Source organism: Coregonus clupeaformis, unplaced genomic scaffold (assembly GCF_020615455.1).
Source record: "Coregonus clupeaformis isolate EN_2021a unplaced genomic scaffold, ASM2061545v1 scaf0281, whole genome shotgun sequence".
Taxonomy (NCBI): domain Eukaryota; kingdom Metazoa; phylum Chordata; class Actinopteri; order Salmoniformes; family Salmonidae; genus Coregonus; species Coregonus clupeaformis.
Genome location: NW_025533736.1, coordinates 160,222 through 181,530, shown reverse-complemented (window position 1 = coordinate 181,530; position 21,309 = coordinate 160,222). Strand labels below are relative to the sequence as shown.

Sequence of the window (21,309 nt, the reverse complement as noted above, 5' to 3'; positions counted from 1 at the left end):
GAACAGAGTGGGCTAGTCGGCTCCGGGAGGAAGGAGAGGCTGAGGCAGGCAGGCAGGCAGGCAGGCAGGCAGGCAGGCAGGCAGGCAGGCAGGCAGACCGACAGGCAGGAAGGCAGGCAGGTTGGGAGATATGTCCGAAACGCTCTGGTAAGAAGCAACGATCTGGCGCCGGTGGAGAGCCATGCCCAGGAATAAGTAGTGCAGGTTGATGAGAGAATAAGATGCAGCTGCGTAGGCAGGAATCACTGGAAACAACCCGCAGCTGCACAGGAGAGGCAGATCCTGAGCACGCCCCCTGATCCACTCCAGACACACCCACATAAAGGGGACAAACACACATACAGATACAACAGAAAAAGAGGGGACAAAACAAGGAGGAAGGGAAACAGAAAAGGGAGAGACAAGCTGCCCACATAACATTATGAGTCAAATGTTAATGCTTATTTCTGTCAGCTCTGTTCATGCACATCACAAATCCCTGCTCACATAGGCCCCTCTCTTCACAGGAAACACACCCTACTTCTTATAAAGTACAAATCTTGCATCCCATGTAATAGTTGACTAGTTAGACGTACAATGCAAACCGCATAAAGAACTATACCTCAAGGTGCCTATCAAACCCAGACATTATGTTCTTACACAATGACGATCACAGTGATGGTTCTCATAGATGTTTCACAATCAGCTACAAGCATCACATTTACATAATGAAAGCTTAATGGCCAAATCGAATATCCAGTATCATTATCGTATAGTGTTATTACATCATCATCATCCAGAATTGGCGTTATTGGTGTCAGAAATGGGATTATATAGTTGTTATAATGTGTGGAGAGATGCCCCTGCAGTTTAATGCATGTCCTTTGGCAAGCAGCACATTTTATGCTGTACCTTCCTTTGATTTCGATTGATTACATTTTTTAGAGTGAACAGAGTGGGGACTCTTTACTGTGTATTTTGTCATGGGGCAAACAGAAATGGTTATTTTTTAAATATTGATCAATAATGAATGAAAGCCCTCCATTGATCTGATTTACACTACATTAACTTGTGTTGGATAGGATATAACTGATGGCAAGAGATTGCTATCAACATGGTATCCATGTCAGAGCTGAAAACCATTGCTAATCTTTTTTTTTTATCTACCAAAAACAATGTACACCGAGTATACAAAACATTAAGAACACCTGCTCTTTCCATGATATAGACTGACCAGGTGAATCCAGGTGAACGCTATGATCCCTTATTGATGTCATTGGTTAAATCCACTTCAATCAGTGTAGATGAAGGGGAGTAGACAGGTTAAAGAAGGATTTTTAAGCCTTGAGACAATTGAGGCATGGATTGTGTATCTGTGCCATTCAGAGGGTGAATGGGCAAGACAAAATATTTAAGTGCCTTTGAACGGGGTATGGTAGTAGGTGCCAGATGCACCGGTTTGTGTCAAGAACTGCAACCCTGCTGGGTTTTTCATGCTCAACAGTTTCCCGTGTGTATCAAGAATGGTCCACCCCCCAAAGGACATCCAGCCAACTTGACACAACTGTGGGAAGCACTGGAGTCAACATGGGCCAGCATACCTTTGGAATGCGTTGACACGTTGTAGACTCCATGCCTTGATGAATTGAGGCTGTTCTGAGGACAAAAGGGTGTGCAACTCAATGTTAGGAAGGTGTTCCTAATGTTTGGTATACTCAGTGTATATCTGTAGGAATATTTTTTATTTTTTTGAGTTGCTCTTATTAAATGTAGCCTAGATCCTAGATGCCTCCAATTTAGTGTGTATTTTCCCCATGTTGATGTTTCAATAATTCACTGAGACTGAAAAAGAAACCATTTTGAAAGGATCTGTATTTCTGGCTGTCATACAGATACAAACATGTAATGAAATAGATGGCAAGTCTTAATGCATTCTGACACTTTCCTTCACAGTAAGTCGACATCTACTTATTTAATTTCCGTTTTGTGATCACCAGTGACAAACAGAAATGGACAATGAGAGAGATGGAAAATGAAAAATTATATTCCATCAACACACAGAGTTCAATTAGAAGAAGAAAACAGTTTCTAATAGAATCAAGTGGGCTTTCTGTTATTATGTACATAATGACAAATCTTCAGGGAGGGCTCCGTCTGAGTACTTTGTTATAACTACTATAGAGGGTCAAAATACATTAGTAAAAAGTATGCCAAGCCAGGAAATGTTGCGTCCTAAATGCTTGTATAATGGCCATAGGGAAGGTCTGCTCAGTGTAGCGATCTCACAAGCAGCAGAGATACATTAGCTTTAATAATACCTTTTAACAGTTCTGTTTCGACAGTACAGCATTCCCCCCTGTTCTTTTGAGGGCCGTGCCAGCCTAGCTCAAATCAACTGACACCTCTCAGGAGCGAATGCCCTGTCTGTCTCTGTTCCTTTCCCATAGCCGCTCAGCCAATCACCCGGTGGGGAGGTAGGGAGTATCGCTGTGGTAGTTGTAATCCGGACACACTTTCTGCACCAGCTTGTAGTCGGTGCTGTAGAAGGAGATGTAGATACAGATGACTTTGAAGGGCTTGGAGCACAGCCAGGACACATGGCTCTGGGTCTGCTCCTGAGGGCAGCTCTGTGAGGGGTCGTGGGAACACAGCGACTTCCTGGTGCCCTTCTCCACCTTCTCATACTCCACCCTGCAGTTGAACAGCTTGGTGTCTTTGGGCTCGAGGACCGTCGACTGCTGCAGCTGGAACTCCACGGCCTTGGTGGGCGGCACCAGTCCCACCGACACGTTGCCCTGGCCCGTGGCGTTATGGCGGAAGTAGACGCTGAACGTGCCATTGCCGTGGTCTACGATCTTCCCGGTGATCAGCAGGTTGAGCTTGACTGTCTTGATGTTGGAGTGGAAGTCGCCCCAGCCGAACATCTTCTTGAACTTGCCCGTCTTGACGATGGGTCTCCTCTTGGATCGGGAGCGAGGGTCATGGAGGCTAGAGGTGTTGTGGAGCCAGTCCCATAGCTCCTGTTTAGAGTACGGTTCTAACTTGTCATAGTTCAGATCCAGGCCAGACAGGTTCTTGTCATAAAAGGTCTGGGAGAGCAGGTGACTGATGGATAAGTCCTTGCTGGAGTCTGTTGTCCAGAGGTCCTTAGCTCTTGACTTTGGGCTCTCTGACTTCAGAACGTCTGAGCTTCCAGAAGCAGATGAATGGGCACTTGTAACCTGTGGAAAACAAAGAGACATTACAATCCTATTTCAATTATGAAACACAACAGGCATGCCATGAATGGAATAAACCATACAAAAATAAGCCTGCTGTGTAGGATAAAAAGTGATCTGTCCTTGATATGTCATTGTTTTGTTATATACCAATAGATCATACATTAACTGTAGGTCTGAAATGGCAATAAAGTCAATTCCCATTTGAAATTCAGTGATGCTGAAGGTTGTGACTAATGGCTATAGAAAGAATATGAGACAAATGCAGTGCATGACACAATTGCCTCATATGAACACAGTGTCCTTTGATGAAGAGTAAGGACATTTCAATCCTGCCATACATATAGATGAATGAAGCTTTTTTTCAGTAGCCTACAGACGTGATGCAACACCAGACTATTACCTGCTGAATGTGCCCTGAACGGTTGATTGATGATTCCTTTACTCCAGCCCTTATAATAATACAGATGAGAGGGCTAAGATTCCCCCTGCACTTCATGAAGAATGGTGACAGTGATGGCCTATCCTCAACTGTGGAACGTGACAGCAGATCTGTCTAGGCAAAGCCTTACATTTTGTACCTTTACCCCAGATCAATACTGGGAGAATAAGGTCTTCTCTCTTTCACAAAGTTCACTGGATGGCATTGCGGTAGTGTAGTCAGTATATTGCAACAGTTATAGTATGAATGCATGTTGGATTTGGACATAGAATACTTCCTTTGAAAAATATCAAATCTGTTTAGTGGTGCTAAAGCCTAATTTCAATCTCATCTTTGTTTTGGGCCAAATTTGACTTCATACAATGAACAAAAAGAAATGTGTAGTGCAAAAGAATTGTGCAAAAACCTAATTATAATCTGGCAGCCTGATTTCATTTCAAACTTTTCTTCAACAATGTGCGTTATAAAGGGGCAACTATTTATGTATTGTTCAGTTTACTAAACTCTAGTTAAATAATCACCTCCTCATAACGCACATTGTTGAAGAAAGCTTTAAAATTAAATTACACTACAAGAATACAATGACGTTTAAGGTATTTTTTACACTTTGGACAATTATTTTGCACTAAGAATGTTATTTTACTCTACATTTGCATTCTCCGTATGAAAAGAAATAGGAAAGGTTGAGTGGTTCAGTTTCATTGAATAGGAAGTATGACCCATAATTCAAATAAGCCCCATTTATTTCCCAAGGCTTTCTCTTTCCTGAATCATTAGCAGTGGGGTCTCCAATGACCAAATCAAATATAGTTTTCATAGAGCTGTAATTACCTGTGCTGCTAAATGACTGAAGCTCAATCTCAATGGATTCCCCCTACTCGGAAGGACTGCCAACAATTTTTTTTATTCATTTAACCTTTATTTAACCAGGAGAAAGACTTGAGGTTAGAAGCTTCTTTTGCGAGGGCGACCTGGAAAATAACAGCTTTAGTTTTCCCTTTAAGGATCTCACAACATATAGCCCATTTGGTTGATTCAGACATGTTTCTCCTAAGCAACCATATGCACAATTACACTGTATAGGGTACATCATTTCTCAGTTTCTCTTGAGAGCTAGCTTGGTCCTTGCTGTCTTGTCATGAGCGTATTTATACTGGGTTCAATACTGTCATGCAATTAGCTTTCATCTGAAGCACCTGACAGCCTGTGCAAACTGTCATGGTCGGGATTAGAGGGCTCCGTGTCACATTCACAGAGACCCCAATTCACGGATTATAACCAACCTGTAATCCACACTACAGAGATTAGGCAAATCAAGGCACTCCTGACTAAACCAACATTTACATCAAGGCAGCCTTGTCTGAGGAAACAGAGGAAAGGCCAAAATTACCTCGCTCTGTTTGAGACAAAGAAGACAGGAAAATGGTGGTCCTCTGTAGCTCAGCTGGTGGAGCACGGTGCTTGTAACGCCAAGGTAGTGGGTTTGATCCCCGGGACCACCCATATACAAAAATGTATGCACGCATGACTGTAAGTCGCTTTGGATAAAAGCGTCTGCTAAATGGCATATTATATTATTATTATTATTATAAAATGATTTGGTGTTAAATTGAGGTGGAGAAACAGGTTGTCACCAACAGCTGTACTGGGGTGAATTTGAAAGGTTTGAGGCATTGCTCATCAGCCAGTTCTAAATCTCACTTTTTTTCAATCTTACCTGTGGCCTCAAACAAACCAGAATTCCTGCACATGATTACACAAATACTGGGATGATTTTATCATCGAGAACATACCTTATTGAAACCTTATAGGAAATACCCCAGTGAGTCCTATTGAAAATACCCATAGACATAATGTGTGGTATACACAGTAGGTGGATGGACCTGAATGTTATCTATTCCTGTTACGGCATCCTTTCCCTAGAGAGGAAGATAAAGTCTGGGACTGTACAGTAGCTTCCCTTGTGAAGAGGAGGATATGCTATAGGTTTAAACCCTTATATAGCAACCATTTCTTGTTTTGATAAGACAACCTTGGTAGCTAAAAAACACCTAGGAGAGACTATTAAAAATGTGTGAGTTTTCATTCACTGAAATGGTACTGCAGCTGGAACTCTTAGGGGTGTTTCTGAGGCAGACTAGTCTCCTCCGACAGACTGTTACCATTTTAGTAACTCAATTGAGTGAATTCTGGGTGCTGCGATTAGAGACGACACTTCCGGTTAAACATTCATTTGAGCTAGAATGGTTGGAACCAGCTATCTCTGTTCCTATTCAAAGCAACAATGTCGTCCATCTGACATCTTGTTTGGGTAGTTTCTAGTTGTTTGTTTACCATAACTTGTCTCAGTATTTTGTGTTATAGTGAAACAAAATTGCACCATGTTGATGCATCATTGTAAATCCAAGAATCATGGCCATTCCACGCATTCTATTTAGCATATAAAGGATCTTCACTGACATGACAAACATTTAGTTCCCTTTTAACTCTCAGCTACCATATGTGCCTAAATGAATCTCAGAGAGCACCTTACAGCACTGGTCAATCAGAACCATTCAGAATCTGTGAGTCCGCAGGGACATGATTCCATCGTTCAGTGAGCAGAATGGAATTGGATCAAAGCGCAGTAAGACTGTACACATCTCCAGGGATATGTTTTAGGGCAGTGGTGGCCTACCCTTCTTCTGGAGCGCTACTCCCTGCAGGGTTTTGTTCCAGCCCTAATCTAACACACTTGATTCTACTAATCAGTAGCTCTCCTGGGGGAGCTGGCCATCACTTCTTTCGGGGATTGTATGGTTGTGCTGATATCCAAATTGATCTTGGAAAATGTAGGATTTTATTTCTCTGATGTTTTCATGGATCAACTATAGCATTCTCAGAGATGAACAGAGATCAATGTGAAATCACCAGAAAGCGTGGTCTCCATGTTAACCCCACTGTTACCTGAGGGGTAAAATATTATGAGCTTTAGAGTGAGGCATCTCAAGACATCTCAAATAGGTGTGAAATAGAATGGAAGACTATCAAAGATATAGCACCATTTGGAGCGACTAGGGCAGTACGGTATTATCGCCATGACTTCTGTAGAGAATCAAAATGGTCAGCAGTTGGACTAAGGTTATTATTGTGACAAAAGAAACGACTAGCCACTAGCTTCTCCAACTCACCCAAAGGATAAATACATCATCATATTATTTCACACACGAGTTGGTTCAAAGGCGTCCAAAATAAGTTTGAGAGGTTCCCATGGGTCTGTCAATCTGTCGAAGGAGCTGGAGGCTAGAGCTTAGGATGCGCCGAGCACGAAACAATTATGAGCACCCCATTAAAGCATGGCGAAGCAATTTGGAGGCAAAGCCTGGAAAAACATTCACATCAAGTGGTACAATTGAGAGTAAACACTTTCTGTACATCCAACGCTTTATGTTTACAATACTGTAATGACATTTTACAGTAATATAGCATTAGTTTAATATAATTGCATCATATTCCACTGAATAAAAGTGTTCCTTAAAAAAGGAAAGGCTTCATTAGTTCAGGGGATAAAATGATTAGTGAGCCTAGTCAAGTATGAAATTGAGTTTATAATTTTCAAGACTGCAAATTCAATTCGATAATGGGAATTAAGTCGTAGAAATAATTATTAATAATTGACTTATTTCAATCACTATGCAAATTAAGTGCTGATAACCCAAGGTAACTATTGAAGATTAGTCAACTTTGTGGGATTAAATGAAAATAATTAGTAAGAGACAACTGGGCCTGTTTCTCTTTGTCTGTTGACAGATGTACCTCATGCAGGGTTACTGTGTACCAGAAGATTAACAACACTGGGTTGTCAGAAACTGTGATGGTGTAACAATGAAGATATTATGTCAAGCTTATCAAAAGGTGAAATGTCAAGCACTATTACTTTTCAACTGAATTGAGTGACTCAAATGGGAGATTAATCTGAGTTGATTGATTAAAATTAGATCTACAACCATAGGAATGTGAATGACAAAATGTTTCCCTCTGCACACAACACAATAGTACATCTATTAAAACAATAGATGAGTTAAAGATTTAAAGGGAAATTTCACAATTGTTCAACTTCATATTCATCATAAATAGAGGAAGATAAGTGTTTCCAATGACATCATCGGTGTGCATCGTGTGATTTTAATCAACTATTAGTAGGCATTGGTTGATGATGTCATTGGAAAGACTTATCTTCCTCTATCTTTTTTACTACAAAACATAGAAACACGCCATTTTCACATATGTTGATATTGGGGTGTTGCTGGAGATGATGAATCTGAAGTTGAAATATGGTGAAATTTCCTTTAAGAGTAAAAGCAAAGATTGGTGCTCTCCAAGGTGCTGAAAAGCATTCTCAAAATATCTATGCAGCATATACATTTACCAAACACTTGTGAGTAAAAAGGTCTTTGGAAAAATGCTATGGCACAGGCAACATCTGTACATTTAGCTGGTAGCTAAAATCGATTTTGACTACATAATCGACAACAAAAACTAAACTTACCATAGAAATGAGTGACAGGAGAACAACGACGCACCAACATGTGGACTTCATTCCTCTTGGTAGTCCTTCACTTTTCATGCCAACCTGTACGCAAAACCCTTTCTTGAAAAAATTCTAATTGACTAGGTAGAAATTCCACAACTACAGAGATAAATGAAAAAGAGAAACCCAAAACAGACCCTGGAGCAAATAGCAGGGATCAATCTTCAGATTGACTGAGGGTTGAAAATCAAATGCTCTGTCTATGTTTTGTCTATTGGAAGATGAATGATACGTTCTTTGTCCCAGGATTAGTGGCGGTGTTGCGTGAATGGTAGTGCTTGTAGGTCTGATTGTCAGTGTGATGTGATGTTTTAGAGAGAGAGAGAGAGAGAGAGAGAGAGAGAGAGAGAGAGAGAGAGAGAGAGAGAGAGAGAGAGAGAGAGAGAGAGAGAGAGAGAGAGAGAGAGAGAGAGAGAGAGAGAGAGAGAGAGAGAGAGAGAGAGAGAGAGAGAGAGAGAGAGAGAGAGAGAGAGAGAGAGAGAGAGAGAGAGAGGGAGGGAGAGAGAGAGAGGGAGAGAGAGAGAGGGAGAGAGAGAGGAGAAGATGGAGAGAGAGAGAGAGAGAGAGAGAGAGAGAGAGAGAGAGGGAGAGAGAGAGGGAGAGGAGAGAGAGAGAGAGAGGGAGCAGAGGAGAGGGACGAGGAGAGAGAGAGAGAGAGAGAGAGAGAGAGAGAGAGAGAGAGGTGGGAGAGAGAGAGAGAGAGAGAGAGAGAGAGAGAGGTGGGTGGGTGGGAGAGAGAGAGAGAGAGAGAGAGCGAGGGAGGGAGGGAGGGATAGAGAAAGGCAGGAAGAGGGCGAAAGAGAGAGAAGGGGTAAAAAGAGAGATAGAGGGAAAGAAGAGACCGCAAGAGAGCCTTGCAACATAACTTTTCATTTGTGTCTATAGAGACATCTAGTGGTACATCTAACATAATGACAGTACAGTAGAAAGGCATCCATCAACATTTTCACTGTAACTTAGTATGTTTATAACATTTTCTTCATTTATTTTTAGTAATTCTTCCGATACATATATAAACAACCTCTACAAAATGACGGAGTCTTATCTTTTTTTACAACACACAACTTGCATCAAGAGAACCACCATCAGCAATATCATACACCCACTTTGCAATATTCAAACTAAACATTTCTGTGCAATACAAAATAAATGTACACATATGTTGATATTTTTTTCAAGAAAATTAACAAATGTTATTATTTACAAGGAAAACTAACAGAAAAGTAAACATTCTCCTCATCAGCTGCTCTTCTAGCTATCAGGCAGACTAGTCGAATTCTGCCACTGTAGGACAGCGGCATCATATTTCCTCTGTATTCATATACTGTAATGAAGGTTGCTTAGATGGACCTCGATATATACAGAATATATGATGTAATATTGTACCTCAGGAGAACGACTGCGTCATTATAATGTGTAAGGGCACCTATGATATGGGTCATTGTGAAAAAAGACATTTAAATAGTCTTAAGTGAGAACTTAAAAGAACTGTAGTGTTCCCGACAGCTCCTAGAAAATTGTATTGTTTAACTTCCATCTAAATTCATCAATCATCAAATTCATCAATCATTCATCACATATCAACGACATACAGTTTAAACCTGTGCAGCACCCATCATTAAATATGTTGGTTTCATGAATGTATATGGTACTGTAGATAGTTGATCATTGACAATAAGGCAGAAGTTACGTTTGCGTGACATTAGAAGTTAGATAAAAATACAATAGTAGCCACACACATCGTTTTAGCTTTAGAAGGGTTTAGTTTTTTGCGAAACATGTTATCTAAAAAAGAAGAAAATCCAGTTACCCATTTATCTTCCATCTACATATGGGCTATACTTCATATTTTGAACATTTAAACCATTGGAAATATCTCATTGTAAGCAAGAACAGAATCAATTGTCCTCATTTAAGTAGTCTGATGGATTTCATTTAGGCATAGAGAGGGATAATACCAAATAAACTATATAGACCACAAAAGATATGGGACCAAAAACAAAACCAATTGTGACAAAATAAAATCTATACATATTTACTATTGATTCACACCCCCTGTGTTATAAAATGTGGACATCATCTCCAGTTTTCATGTATCCATGGTGTAGTGTTCCATTGAAAATGCCCATTATTTTCATTTTGTTTCCAACTGCATATGGTTGTTTCTTAAGAGAGGCAATGTTATATGGCAATACAATGTATAAGTCATCATGTGCATTTCATGCTGCACTAATATAGTGCAATAATAGCATCTGAAACAAAGCAATAGATCCAGTAACCAGTGGTCGTTTCTCATCTTGTGCTCTCTGTCTGTACGTTCATCCTTCAAGATAGGCCTCTGCCTAGGAATCAACCAGAAATCAAAAGTATCTCTTTGTTTGCGACTGAAGAAGGAGATTTCAGTCAAAATCCAGTTGAGGTTTGAGAAAGAAATCCGAGCCTTTTCATGGAGATTTTCTCCCCTTCCCTGCGGTGACTTTTGGCAACGTGCGAACCGTCAGCGCATCCTAAGCCTCCAGCTACTCAGCGTTTCAGTGACAAGCAGAAAACACGGCAAATAAATGAGCTTGTGCTGTTTGTGTTCAAAGACAAAACAGTTTGTCTCTTCGCAGCAGCCCTTCCATCTGAAAGCAGTCTTTGCTGACAAATAAGGGGAAACAAAAAAAAGGCTTTTTCCTCGTAGTGAGTGGAGGCTGTGAAGGCTTTTGCGTAAGGAAATATCAAAAAATAAAAGGAGAAAAAGGAGAACTGCTGCTTGAAATGGTCTAACCCCAAATATGTCTAAGTGGAGAAATGTTTCCTCAATTCCAATCTCCATTTAACTCTGGAGGACCCACAATGGATTCAAAATGGCCGTTGGTCTTCTTCTGATCTGCTGATGAAAACATCCCTTTCCTTCCTATGATGGGATATGTCTCTTTGTTTTTATGGCAGGTGTGGCAGGTCTCTGGAGGACTAGGCTATCCCAGAGTCCTACATGTCAGCGTCCCCGTCATAGGCTAGGGTGAGAGGTTTCAATCGGTTGTTCATCTGCCTCTGTCTCTGTGGTTTCTTTGGCTTTTTACTAAGAGGAAGAGTAGACAACATGTTACTACCATGCCTTACAATCTATACACTACAGTGCAAGTAAAATACCACCAACACTAGAAAGTGGCATACTATTATGTCAGTTCTAACATATCGCTGCGATTGTTCCAAATGAACTATATCTCTATAAAACTGACATTTCGGAAGACATAGGCATATCAAAAAGATAAAAAGCAAGTTAAAGGTATTAGTATGTTAATTTGCATTCATATCTGTGGCCATGCTTCACTTGACTTCTATGGCTCTGAGCTATAAAGTACCTTTTGTATCAGCTCTGACAATGCAAGAATATTACAGAGCTATTTAGCAAACATCACCATCCTAGGAAAAGAGAAGCACTACTGTTGTCCTGCAATCATTAATGCCTCAAAAAGATGCATGCATAAATGCTTACTTCTACTGCATGTGTCCATATTTCTTGATGGTAATGTGAACGTGATCATCCTCAACAATTGGTGTTCCGTGCATAACAAACGTAAGCAACATAATAAATGTATGTGACAATGTATGGTAAATAGAGGATAAACAGGGATGAGATAGCAGAGGGGATTGGGTAAAAGAAGGGGAATGTTGCTCCAGCTCTAAAAGATAGTAGATATCTGTCATGGCCACCAGAGGGCAGTATGACATCATCATTGTGCGATTTTACATTCAAGAAAACAAATTAGTCTACAAGCAGCGTTTCCCAAACTCGGTCCTCGGGACCCCAAGGGGTGCACGTTTTGGTTATTGCCCTAACACTACACAGCTGATTCAAATGATCAAAGCTTGAAGATTAGTTAATTATTTGAATCAGCTGTGTAATGCTAGGGCAAAAACCAAAACGTGCACCCAGAGGGGGGGGCAGGACCGAGTTTTGGAAATCCTGCTACAGGAAAAGGCCAGAATGAGTCTTAATAGGGGTTGAATTAGTCAATGGTAGTCACATTAGTAGTCACTAACCCTGATCACAGATTTTGTTCCAGGCCAACACTAACACTCCTGAGTCAACTAATCTTCATCTTGAGTTGTTGATTAGTAATTAGGTGTGTCTGGAGACCACTGCTCTAATGGTTTAGGTTTATGATTTGGGGAAGGTAAGCTTATCCTAAAGTCGGAAGCCTACCTACGACCAGGTTCTATCCGGAGCCTACCATCTACAGTAAGAGGGACCCCTAGAAGGTGATTTCCTGGGACCTCACCTGCACCAGCAACTTCACCCAGCTAGTCAAGCGGGACATGTCATGTGACACTGGTGGAGGGGTCACAGGTCAGGGGTCAACGATGGGCACTGCAGCTACTCATAGGGCCACCCACTTTTCCGCTTTAGCTGCTTCCCTGGCCACTGCTTTGGCCACTGCTTTGGCCACTGCTTTGGCCACTGCTTTGGCTACTGCTTTGGCCACTGCTTTGGCCACTGCTTTGGCCACTGCTTTGGCCCAATTCTTGGCAATCGGGGCACGTATAAGTCAACTCATGTGCATTTTGGCCCATCCAGACCACCGTCCCATTGGCATCGGACTCGGTGGCCTGAAGATGACGGCGGATGACACTGTAACTGCTGCTGGCGACAGATGGCATGAAGACAACAAAACAAACAACAACAAAACAATAAATCAACCAAAAAGATGAGGGGGTTTGAACTGACTAACGACTAAATGAAGGGGTTCAAAATCTAAAATCTAATCGGACCAAAACAAATCACTATGGGGATTTTTTATGAATGATAAAGGGATGGATGACTAAAAACGACTGAAAAAGGACAAGATCAGTGCGGACTCACCAAGCTAGGTATATCATAGACACTATGAACATGAGCAGCACCAGGGCTCCGGCTGCTACACCATACACCCACATCTTCAGCCTGCCATCTGTGGAGGAGGGAGGGCTGTCAGTTCAGCTGGCTACACGGCTGACTGTGTCAGTAACACAATCAGAATTGGGAAGAACAATTCATTTGTCAAGCACTTTGCTCACGCATCTAACGGAACTGGATTAAGGAAGGAACACAAGGTTGATGATGGCATCCTTTTGAAAGTAGTCTTCAGCGCTTTCACTTAGTTCCGCAATTTACAAAATGGACATGTTTTGTTGATTAGCAATGCAAGGCAACATATGCCAGTTTCCATTCATTTCTGCCTTTGAAAATGTTGGTCTGAATTGTGCATTGAAGGACATGTTTAGACAGTCTCAATCTGTTGAAAATGGTAAGAGCCCAAGTTCCACTTACAGCCTCAGTGACATGCAGCGCTCTAACCAGAAAGCACTATGTTGTTAACAAAGCATTTTGGTCTTTAGAAATGTTAAAGCAGTTCATATTAGGTAAGAGCATACAGGAAATTAGCATAATACATGGTATCTCCTGTATTGGCTACAATCCTGTTGCAGCATCTAACAAAACATCAGCCAAGTGCTTCCTTTTCATTTCATGCACTTATTTAGCAATAATGCAAGAGTAGCAGATCCAAACTGGTCCTCCATCACTTTACATTCTTGCTATATTTGCTATTGTCAGAAGAGTGTGCAGAAATGTAACTCTCTTAAACCAAAAGCTATAAAAGCTATTTACTGTGGTCGACGTAGCTGGATCTTGTAAGAAATAATGCCCCGCAGCCTCTATCATGGGTTTACTTTTTGTACCCTGCACCTGCAAGTTACTGAATGTGTGTTCCCTACTTCTACGCTAGTGACGTAGCTGGTTCACCTGGTCCAAAGGGCTGCAGGTACCAGGTGCGTCCGGTGCGTCCAGGCTGTATGGTGGCAGGCAGGGTGGGGTTGATGGCACGGCTGGTCTTCACGTCAGTCTTCTTGTCCCCGGCTGTGGGGATCTCCAGAACTGGGATGGGGGTGCACTGGTCCAGCTGGCCACTGGAGGACATCACCTCGGTGTAGCCCTCTTCGCACATGCACACGCCAGCCTGGAGAGGGCAGTGTTACACAAATACAGTTCAATGCTGTGTCTGAATATGTTACTATCTGTCAAATCCTTGCTTCCTTTGTCCTTGTTTCCTCAATTTCTTTCAAATCTAATTGGAGGAGGAGGTCAGAGGGAGGACCTTGGATCCTCTCCTCTGATGCACTTTGAGAGGAATTGAGGAGACAAGGATGGAGGAAGCAAGGATTTGACAGCTAGTAATGCTTTCAGACACAACCACGGTTGTCAGCTTGTCACTATCTGGCCATGCTAGAATGGACTGAAGTGCAACGTGTTCAGAGCACAAACCTAATTTGAACCACTCTCACTAAACATAGATGACTACCCGTGAACAGCTCACCTCAGAACAGAAGGACATTGGCATTTGACACGGTGGGCCACAGGAGTTGTTGTCATCCCCTGGAGGATTGATAGGGGGACATCCTCCTGTAGGTCAAAGGTCACCAAAGAAGGATCAGATGGCATGTGATTGGGCAGATCTTTAGACTTTGATGTCAACTATAATAAGGCATATGGAAAGAAGTACATTTATGCACCATTAAAGGTTTAGTAGTGTCTACCTGTGACGTTGAGTCCATCAGAGCGCTGACACCAGGTGATGCGAGAGGAGCCTGACCATGTGCTGCTCATCCACTTGTACTCATAACACTCCCCATCTGTAACAGCACAAGACATAATGATATCGATGAGTCATTAAGCCAGGTACAGAACAGAGCCAAATTGAATTCAGATCAGTTCTACTGAATTAAACTGAACTGAATTGAACAGAGGGGTGTGGTTCGATTTTTACATTCTGGATGAAAGGCTCAGGCTTTTGCTAGACGGCTTACCATGAACGCTGTTAATGTTTTATCAATATCTCCATCAGTACTCCAAATGACCCGTATTCTTTAGGGAGCCCTATGTAACTAATCACCTGCACAAGTAGTTCAACTCCATCGTAAATGAACAATCTAACCATGAAAAAATTGAGATTTATCTCTCAGTGCTCGCTAGCTACATTATCATCACTACAATCAATACAATACATTTTTTATACTGTTATCTGTCAGGGTATAATGATCTGAGCTGTTTCTATCTCTCTCTCTCTCTCTTTATTCCCTATATTGCTTTCTCTACCTCTCCCCTCTCTCTCTTTCACTCCTCTCTCTCCTGTTTCTCCTCTCTATCCCCTGTCTCCCCCTCCTCTCTGTCCCAGAGCGCTGGGCCACCCCATCCCCTCTCCCTCATGGGCCCATAGTGATGCTTATAAACCAGGTCATTCCAGCGATGGCTGCCGTGGGGCGGCCGCAGCAGTGGGTGAGAAGACGAGGGACTCCCCAGCCAGAGCCCAGGGGGATGTAGTGGGGGGTTGGGGATTCACATAACACTCTATGCTCTAGTCTAACCCATGAATAAGATGCCTGAGGGACAATGCTAGTACTGTACATAAACATGAGGAATTTGTTTTGCCATATTTTGACCTGGTAAAATAAATTCCTCATGGGCATTGTTATTTGACTTCGGTGAAAACATAAAACCTGGGTCGTATTCATTAGGCACCAAATGGAAGAAAAAGGACCGAAGCTGGAAGGGACTACCTTAATTGTCCAATAAAAAAACATTCATTTTCGTCTTCCATTGCAAAACATTTTGCTTGTGTGCCCTAATAATACAACCCTGTTTTCCCAGTCTCACCAGTGCAGGGTCGGGACTCCCAGTCCTGGTCAGGACACAGCTGGATGTTCTCGGGCTCCTGGGCCATGACGGCTCGCGAGCGCACCTGGACAGAGCCAAAGTCCACGCCGGCCCCTTTGGCACACACACTCAGACACGGGCTCCAGTCAGACCACTCCATCAGGTAGCATTCACCTTCAGAGAGAGAGAGAGGAGATAGGGAACCACACAGCTTTGTTCCATTTGGAGTGATAGGTCTAGAGAAAAGACAACAGAGCAAGAAACACAACTAAAGCTAACCATGTCAGGATTATTAAACTCTTGGGGTTAAAGAACGTCTATTACAGTTCAAAGCAGATTGTTGTTGATGTAATGTATGTGTATATCTGCATATAAAAAGATGTTATGAATTCACAGTGTTGTGCTGTTTTTTCTCTATGCTTTTTTTGTACAGGAATAGGCTTCATCTCTAGATCTATGCAACCACCCACACTGTACCATGATGCACAATATAAAAAAACAGCACACCTACATATGACAGGAGTGCTGTATACAGTTAGCTAGTTGTTTACCTGGACAGGGCAGAACACAGGTCTCCTTCAGTATGATCAGTTTGTCTCTGTTGACAGCCAGCTCCAGACCCCCACACTGCTCCTCCTCCACCATGCTGCCCTCTCCCTCTCTGGAGCCGTCCGACACGAAGCATGACAGGTTCCGGTAGCGAAGTCCCGCTCCACATACCACCTCCTGGGGGAGACACACCACACACACACACACACACACACACACACACACACACACACACACACACACACACACACACACACACACACACACACACACACACACACACACACACACACACACACACACACACACACACACACACACACACACACACACACAGACACACACACAAGTCAGATCATTTCCTCTGTGCATGATAACTGAGTGAAAGGGTCAAAGAGTGAATAAGACAGTGTGTGTTGTAGCCTACCTCCACTCTGCACTCAGACCAGGGGCTGTACTGCCACCTGTAACAGGGTCTGACAGGACAAGGTTTCCACTGCTCCAACTGAGAGGGACAGGGACGCCCGTCTCCCTGGGACGCCTGCACCACCACCCTGCTCCGCCACATCCTCCCTAGAACACAAAGATGCAGCATGAGACACTCACTGGACAATTAGTCTTGTACAGATGTAAGATCTTAATTTGATCACCCTGTTGCAGGATAACTTTCCTGCAATGCAGTGTAGTGTATTTGAGGTTTAAAAGGCTCCTGAAGTTTGTAATTTCCACTTTGTAATCAACCACTTCAAAAATGTCCATGAATTATAATCCAGATAATAATTCCTGTTGCTGCAGGATTATTTTCCTGCTGTAGCAAACTGGCTCAAATTAAGATCCTACATCTGTAGTAGTTATAGTATCACATCTTCCTAAAGACATGCAGACATTGGGACTATTTTATTCAGAAAGGATGTTTTGACCGTAATTTACATCAAAATATGACTGATGTTTGAGTAGAGAGATGCATGGGGTTGGGCTACAAACCAAACACAGCACTGATCTCTGTCTAGACAAACGCAAGTCAATGATGTATTGTTTTCGGTCCTTTGTTTTTTCCTTGCTTTTGAATGGAGCAGTATTCTAAAGTTCATCCTTTGTTTTAATGTCAGTTAATTCACCATTCAGTGCATTCAATTAATTGGCAAAGAAATGTAATTACAGTATAGGCCTACAAACAGTTAGTATGTATGTCACGCCCTGACTCAGGGGACTCTTATATGTTGAGTCAGGGTGTGAATGTTCTATGTTGTATTTTCTATGTTTGTGATCTAGGTTTGTAGTTCTATGTTTGGCCGGGTGTGTTTCCCAATCAGAGGCAGCTGTCGCTCGTTGTCTCTGATTGGGGAGCATACTTAGGCAGCCTACTGGCATTCATGGGTTGTGGGATCTTATTCCGTGTTTAGGTTTGTTGTGTGTTACCTTAGGACTTCACGTTTCCTTTGTTTATTGTTTTGTCGTGTGTTTATTCTGTTTAATAAACATGTACGCATTTCACGCTGCGCCTTGGTCTGACCCGTCCTTGAACGAACGTGACAGAAGATCCCACCAAACATGGACCAAGCAGCATGCCCTGGAGCAGACAGCCTGGACCTGGGAGGAGATCCTGGACGGTAAGGGATCCTGGACTTGGGAGGAGATTCAGGCTGGGATGGATCGCCGTCTTTGGGAGGAGTAACGGCAACGCAGAAGGCGCCGGCCGAGGAAGAAGCCAGGCGGAGCCTAGTGTTAGAGCAGAGCCAACTCCCCGTACTCACGCGAGGAAGCGTGTGACTGGGCAGGCTCTGTGTTATGCGGAGCTACGTACTGTGTCGCCAGTGCGCAGGCACAGTCCTGTACGTCCTGTGCTAGCACCACGCACGTGCCGTGCGAAGATGGGCATCCAGCCAGGACGGGATGTGCCGGTTCAACGCTCCTGGTCTCCAGTACGCCTTCTCGGTCCCGCATATCCTGCGCCGGTTATACGTACTGTATCGCCAGTGCGCGTGCACAGCCCAGTGCGTCCTGTGCTGATGCCTCACACATACTGTGCGGAAGTAGGCATCCAGCCAGGACGGGTTGTGCCAGCTCTCCGCTCCAGACCTCCAGTCCGCCTCCACAGTCCGGCCCGGCCTGTTCCTGCTCCCCGCACCAAGCCAGTGGTGCGTGTTTCCAGTCCGGCCCGGCCCGTTCCTGCTCCTCGCACCAAGCCAGTGGTGCGTGTTCCCAGTCCGGCCCGGCCCGTTCCTGCTCCTCGCACCAAGCCAGTGGTGCGTGTTCCCAGTCCGGCCCGGCCCGTTCCTGCTCCTCGCACCAGGCCTGTGGTGCATGTTCCCAGTCCGGCCCGGCCCGTTCCTGCTCCTCGCACCAGGCCAGTGGTGCGTGTTCCCAGTCCGGCCCGGCCCGTTCCTGCTCCTCGCACCATGTCAGTGGTGCGTGTTCCCAGTCCGGCCCGGCCCGTTCCTGTTCCTCGCACCAAGTCAGTGGTGCGTGTTTCCAGTCTGGTCTGGCCCGTGCCTGCTCCCCGCACCAAGCCAGTGGTGCGTGTCGCCAGCCCGGTACGCCCCATACCTGCTCCCCGCACCAAGCCAGTGGTGCGTGTCGCCAGCCCGGTACGACCCGTACCTGCTCCTCGCACCAAGCCAGTGGTGCGTGTTCCCAGTCCGGTCCGGCCTGTGCCTGCTCCTCGCACCAAGCCAGTGGTGCATGTCGCCAGTCCGGCCCGGCCTGTTCCTGCTCCTCGCACCAAGCTAGTGGTGCGTGTCGCCAGTCCGGCCCGGCCTGTTCCTGCTCCTCGCACCAGACCAGTGGTGCGTGTGTCCAGTCCGGCACGGCCCGTCAGCTGCTCCACTCCGGAGCCAGAGCAGTCCGCTCCACCGGGGTCCAATCCAGCTCTGGTCAGCGGCTACACTCCGGAGCCAGAGCAGTTCGTTCCGCCGGTGCCGAGTCCAGCTCCGGTCAGCAGCTCCACTCCGGAGCCAGAGGAGTCCGCTCCACCAGTGCCTAGTCCAGCTCCGGTCAGCGGCTCCACTCCAGAGCCAGAGCAGTTCGTTCCGCCGGTGCCGAGTCCAGCTCCGGTCAGCGGCTCCACTCCGGAGCCAGAGCAGTCCACTCCACCGGTGCCTAGTCCAGCTCCGGTCAGCGGCTCCACTCCAGAGCCAGAGTAGTCCACTCCACCGGTGCCAAGTCCAGCTCCGGTCAGCGGCTCCAGTCCGGAGCCTGAGCAGTCCGCTCCACCGGTGCCTGGTCCAGCTCCGGTCAGCGGCTACAGTCCGGAGCCAGAGCAGTTCGTTCCGCCGGTGCCCAGTCCAGCTCCGGTCAGCAGCTCCAGTCCGGAGCCTGAGCAGTCCGCTCCACCGGTACCCGCTCCAGCTCCGGTCAGCGGTTCCAGTCCAGACCCAGACGTCAGCCCCTCTCCAGGTTCGGGGTCTCCCACACCAGGGTCCAGACAGGGCTTGGTACTTCGTGGGAGGAAGGAGAGGGGAAGCAGCGCACTGAGGTTCAGACCAGACCAGAGGCGCAACCGGGAGGCGGAGAGTATGTGGTCATCATGCCCGGAGCCGGATCCGCCTCCGAGGCGGAATGCCCAACCGGCCCCTACCCTGTCATGTAAAGTTTGTGCGGTCTGAGTCCGCACCTTTGGGGGGTGGTACTGTCACGCCCTGACTCAGGGGACTCTTATATGTTGAGTCAGGGTGTGAATGTTCTATGTTGTATTTTCTACGTTTGTGATCTAGGTTTGTAGTTCTATGTTTGGCCGGGTGTGTTTCCCAATCAGAGGCAGCTGTCGCTCGTTGTCTCTGATTGGGGAGCATACTTAGGCAGCCTATTGGCATTCATGGGTTGTGGGATCTTGTTCCGTGTTTAGGTTTGTTGTGTGTTACCTTAGGACTTCACGTTTCGTTTGTTTATTGTTTTGTCGTGTGTTTATTCTGTTTAATAAACATGTACGCATTTCACGCTGCGCCTTGGTCTGACCCGTCCTTGAACGAACGTGACAGTGTATTTGTGTGTGTGTGTATTCGTGTGTACTCCTGTGCGTCTGTGTGTGCGTGTGTGTTACTGTATTATTCATAGGTTACTGTATTAGTTGTCCATAACTGCTTGACTTAACAAAGGCAGCTCTTGAAAAATCCTGCTATGCTGTTCTGTCCTCCAGCTATATCGATTACCTCTCTACTTCCACTCTTCCACTTGAGCAAAATTACTTTTCCTTTCTGTTCTGCCAACTACTGCCTTCCTTTTATATAACACCAGTACAGGAGCATATGAGGTGGTGAAGTCTCTTATGTGTAATGGATCCAGTGTGCTGCAGTTTGAGTGTTTTGTAAGCTTTCTTGATTCTAAGGGCTTTGCAATGTGATGTATACAGTAGTTATACTAAGAGTGTATCATCTCAGATGAAGTATAGGTATTAAGTGAGCTCACACACACACACACACACACACACACACACACACACACACAGGTTGTGATTTGCTGTAACACACTGGTACTTCAAGTACTTCAGCCTCAATTTACACCTCTTCCTCTCGCATTCATTCCTCAATTTCCACCCCTCTCGTATAAATCCATCTAACTGCTTCCACGCCACATACTCTTTCAAACCCCTTACCCTTTCTCCATCTGTGTTTTGCAATTGGTCACATATAACAGCTTATTTACCAACACAGAGCCAGCTATCCTCTCCCTCAACCAAAAAACAAAGAACACCTGCTACACTTCTCAGACAGTAAAATACAACATTCTCCCTCTGAAATAATTCTAGCCAACAGAACATCCTCTATAGATCAGGTGAGGATCCCCACTGCACCTTTAGCCACTCTTAAAACACGTACAGTGGGGAGAACAAGTATTTGATACACTGCCGATTTTGCAGGTTTTCCTACTTACAAAG

The 21,309-nt window shown here is 44.6% G+C and overlaps 2 protein-coding genes across 2 annotated transcripts in view; both read right to left on the bottom strand.

Moving 5' to 3' along the window:
- Window positions 1–1,504: 1,504 nt before the first annotated feature.
- Window positions 1,505–8,565, bottom strand: LOC123484346 (neurexophilin-1-like). Its single transcript, XM_045214567.1, has 2 exons — window positions 8,168–8,565; window positions 1,505–3,200 (listed from the first exon to the last, which is right to left on the bottom strand). The coding sequence occupies exons 1-2, from the start codon at window positions 8,243–8,245 to the stop codon at window positions 2,439–2,441; spliced, it is 840 nt and encodes a 279-aa protein (XP_045070502.1). The 5' UTR covers window positions 8,246–8,565; the 3' UTR covers window positions 1,505–2,438.
- Window positions 8,566–9,171: 606 nt separating this feature from the next.
- Window positions 9,172–21,309, bottom strand: part of LOC121560547 (thrombospondin type-1 domain-containing protein 7A) — a 122,033-nt gene continuing 109,895 nt past the window's right edge. Inside the window, exons 21-28 of the mRNA XM_045214566.1 lie at window positions 16,864–17,009; window positions 16,439–16,613; window positions 15,888–16,061; window positions 14,771–14,866; window positions 14,551–14,636; window positions 13,980–14,193; window positions 13,059–13,146; window positions 9,172–11,273 (exon numbers count right to left, since the gene is read on the bottom strand). Of these exons, the coding sequence (XP_045070501.1) occupies window positions 11,183–11,273; window positions 13,059–13,146; window positions 13,980–14,193; window positions 14,551–14,636; window positions 14,771–14,866; window positions 15,888–16,061; window positions 16,439–16,613; window positions 16,864–17,009 (1,070 nt within the window). The 3' untranslated portion in view covers window positions 9,172–11,182. The remainder of the gene's footprint in view (window positions 11,274–13,058; window positions 13,147–13,979; window positions 14,194–14,550; window positions 14,637–14,770; window positions 14,867–15,887; window positions 16,062–16,438; window positions 16,614–16,863; window positions 17,010–21,309) is intronic.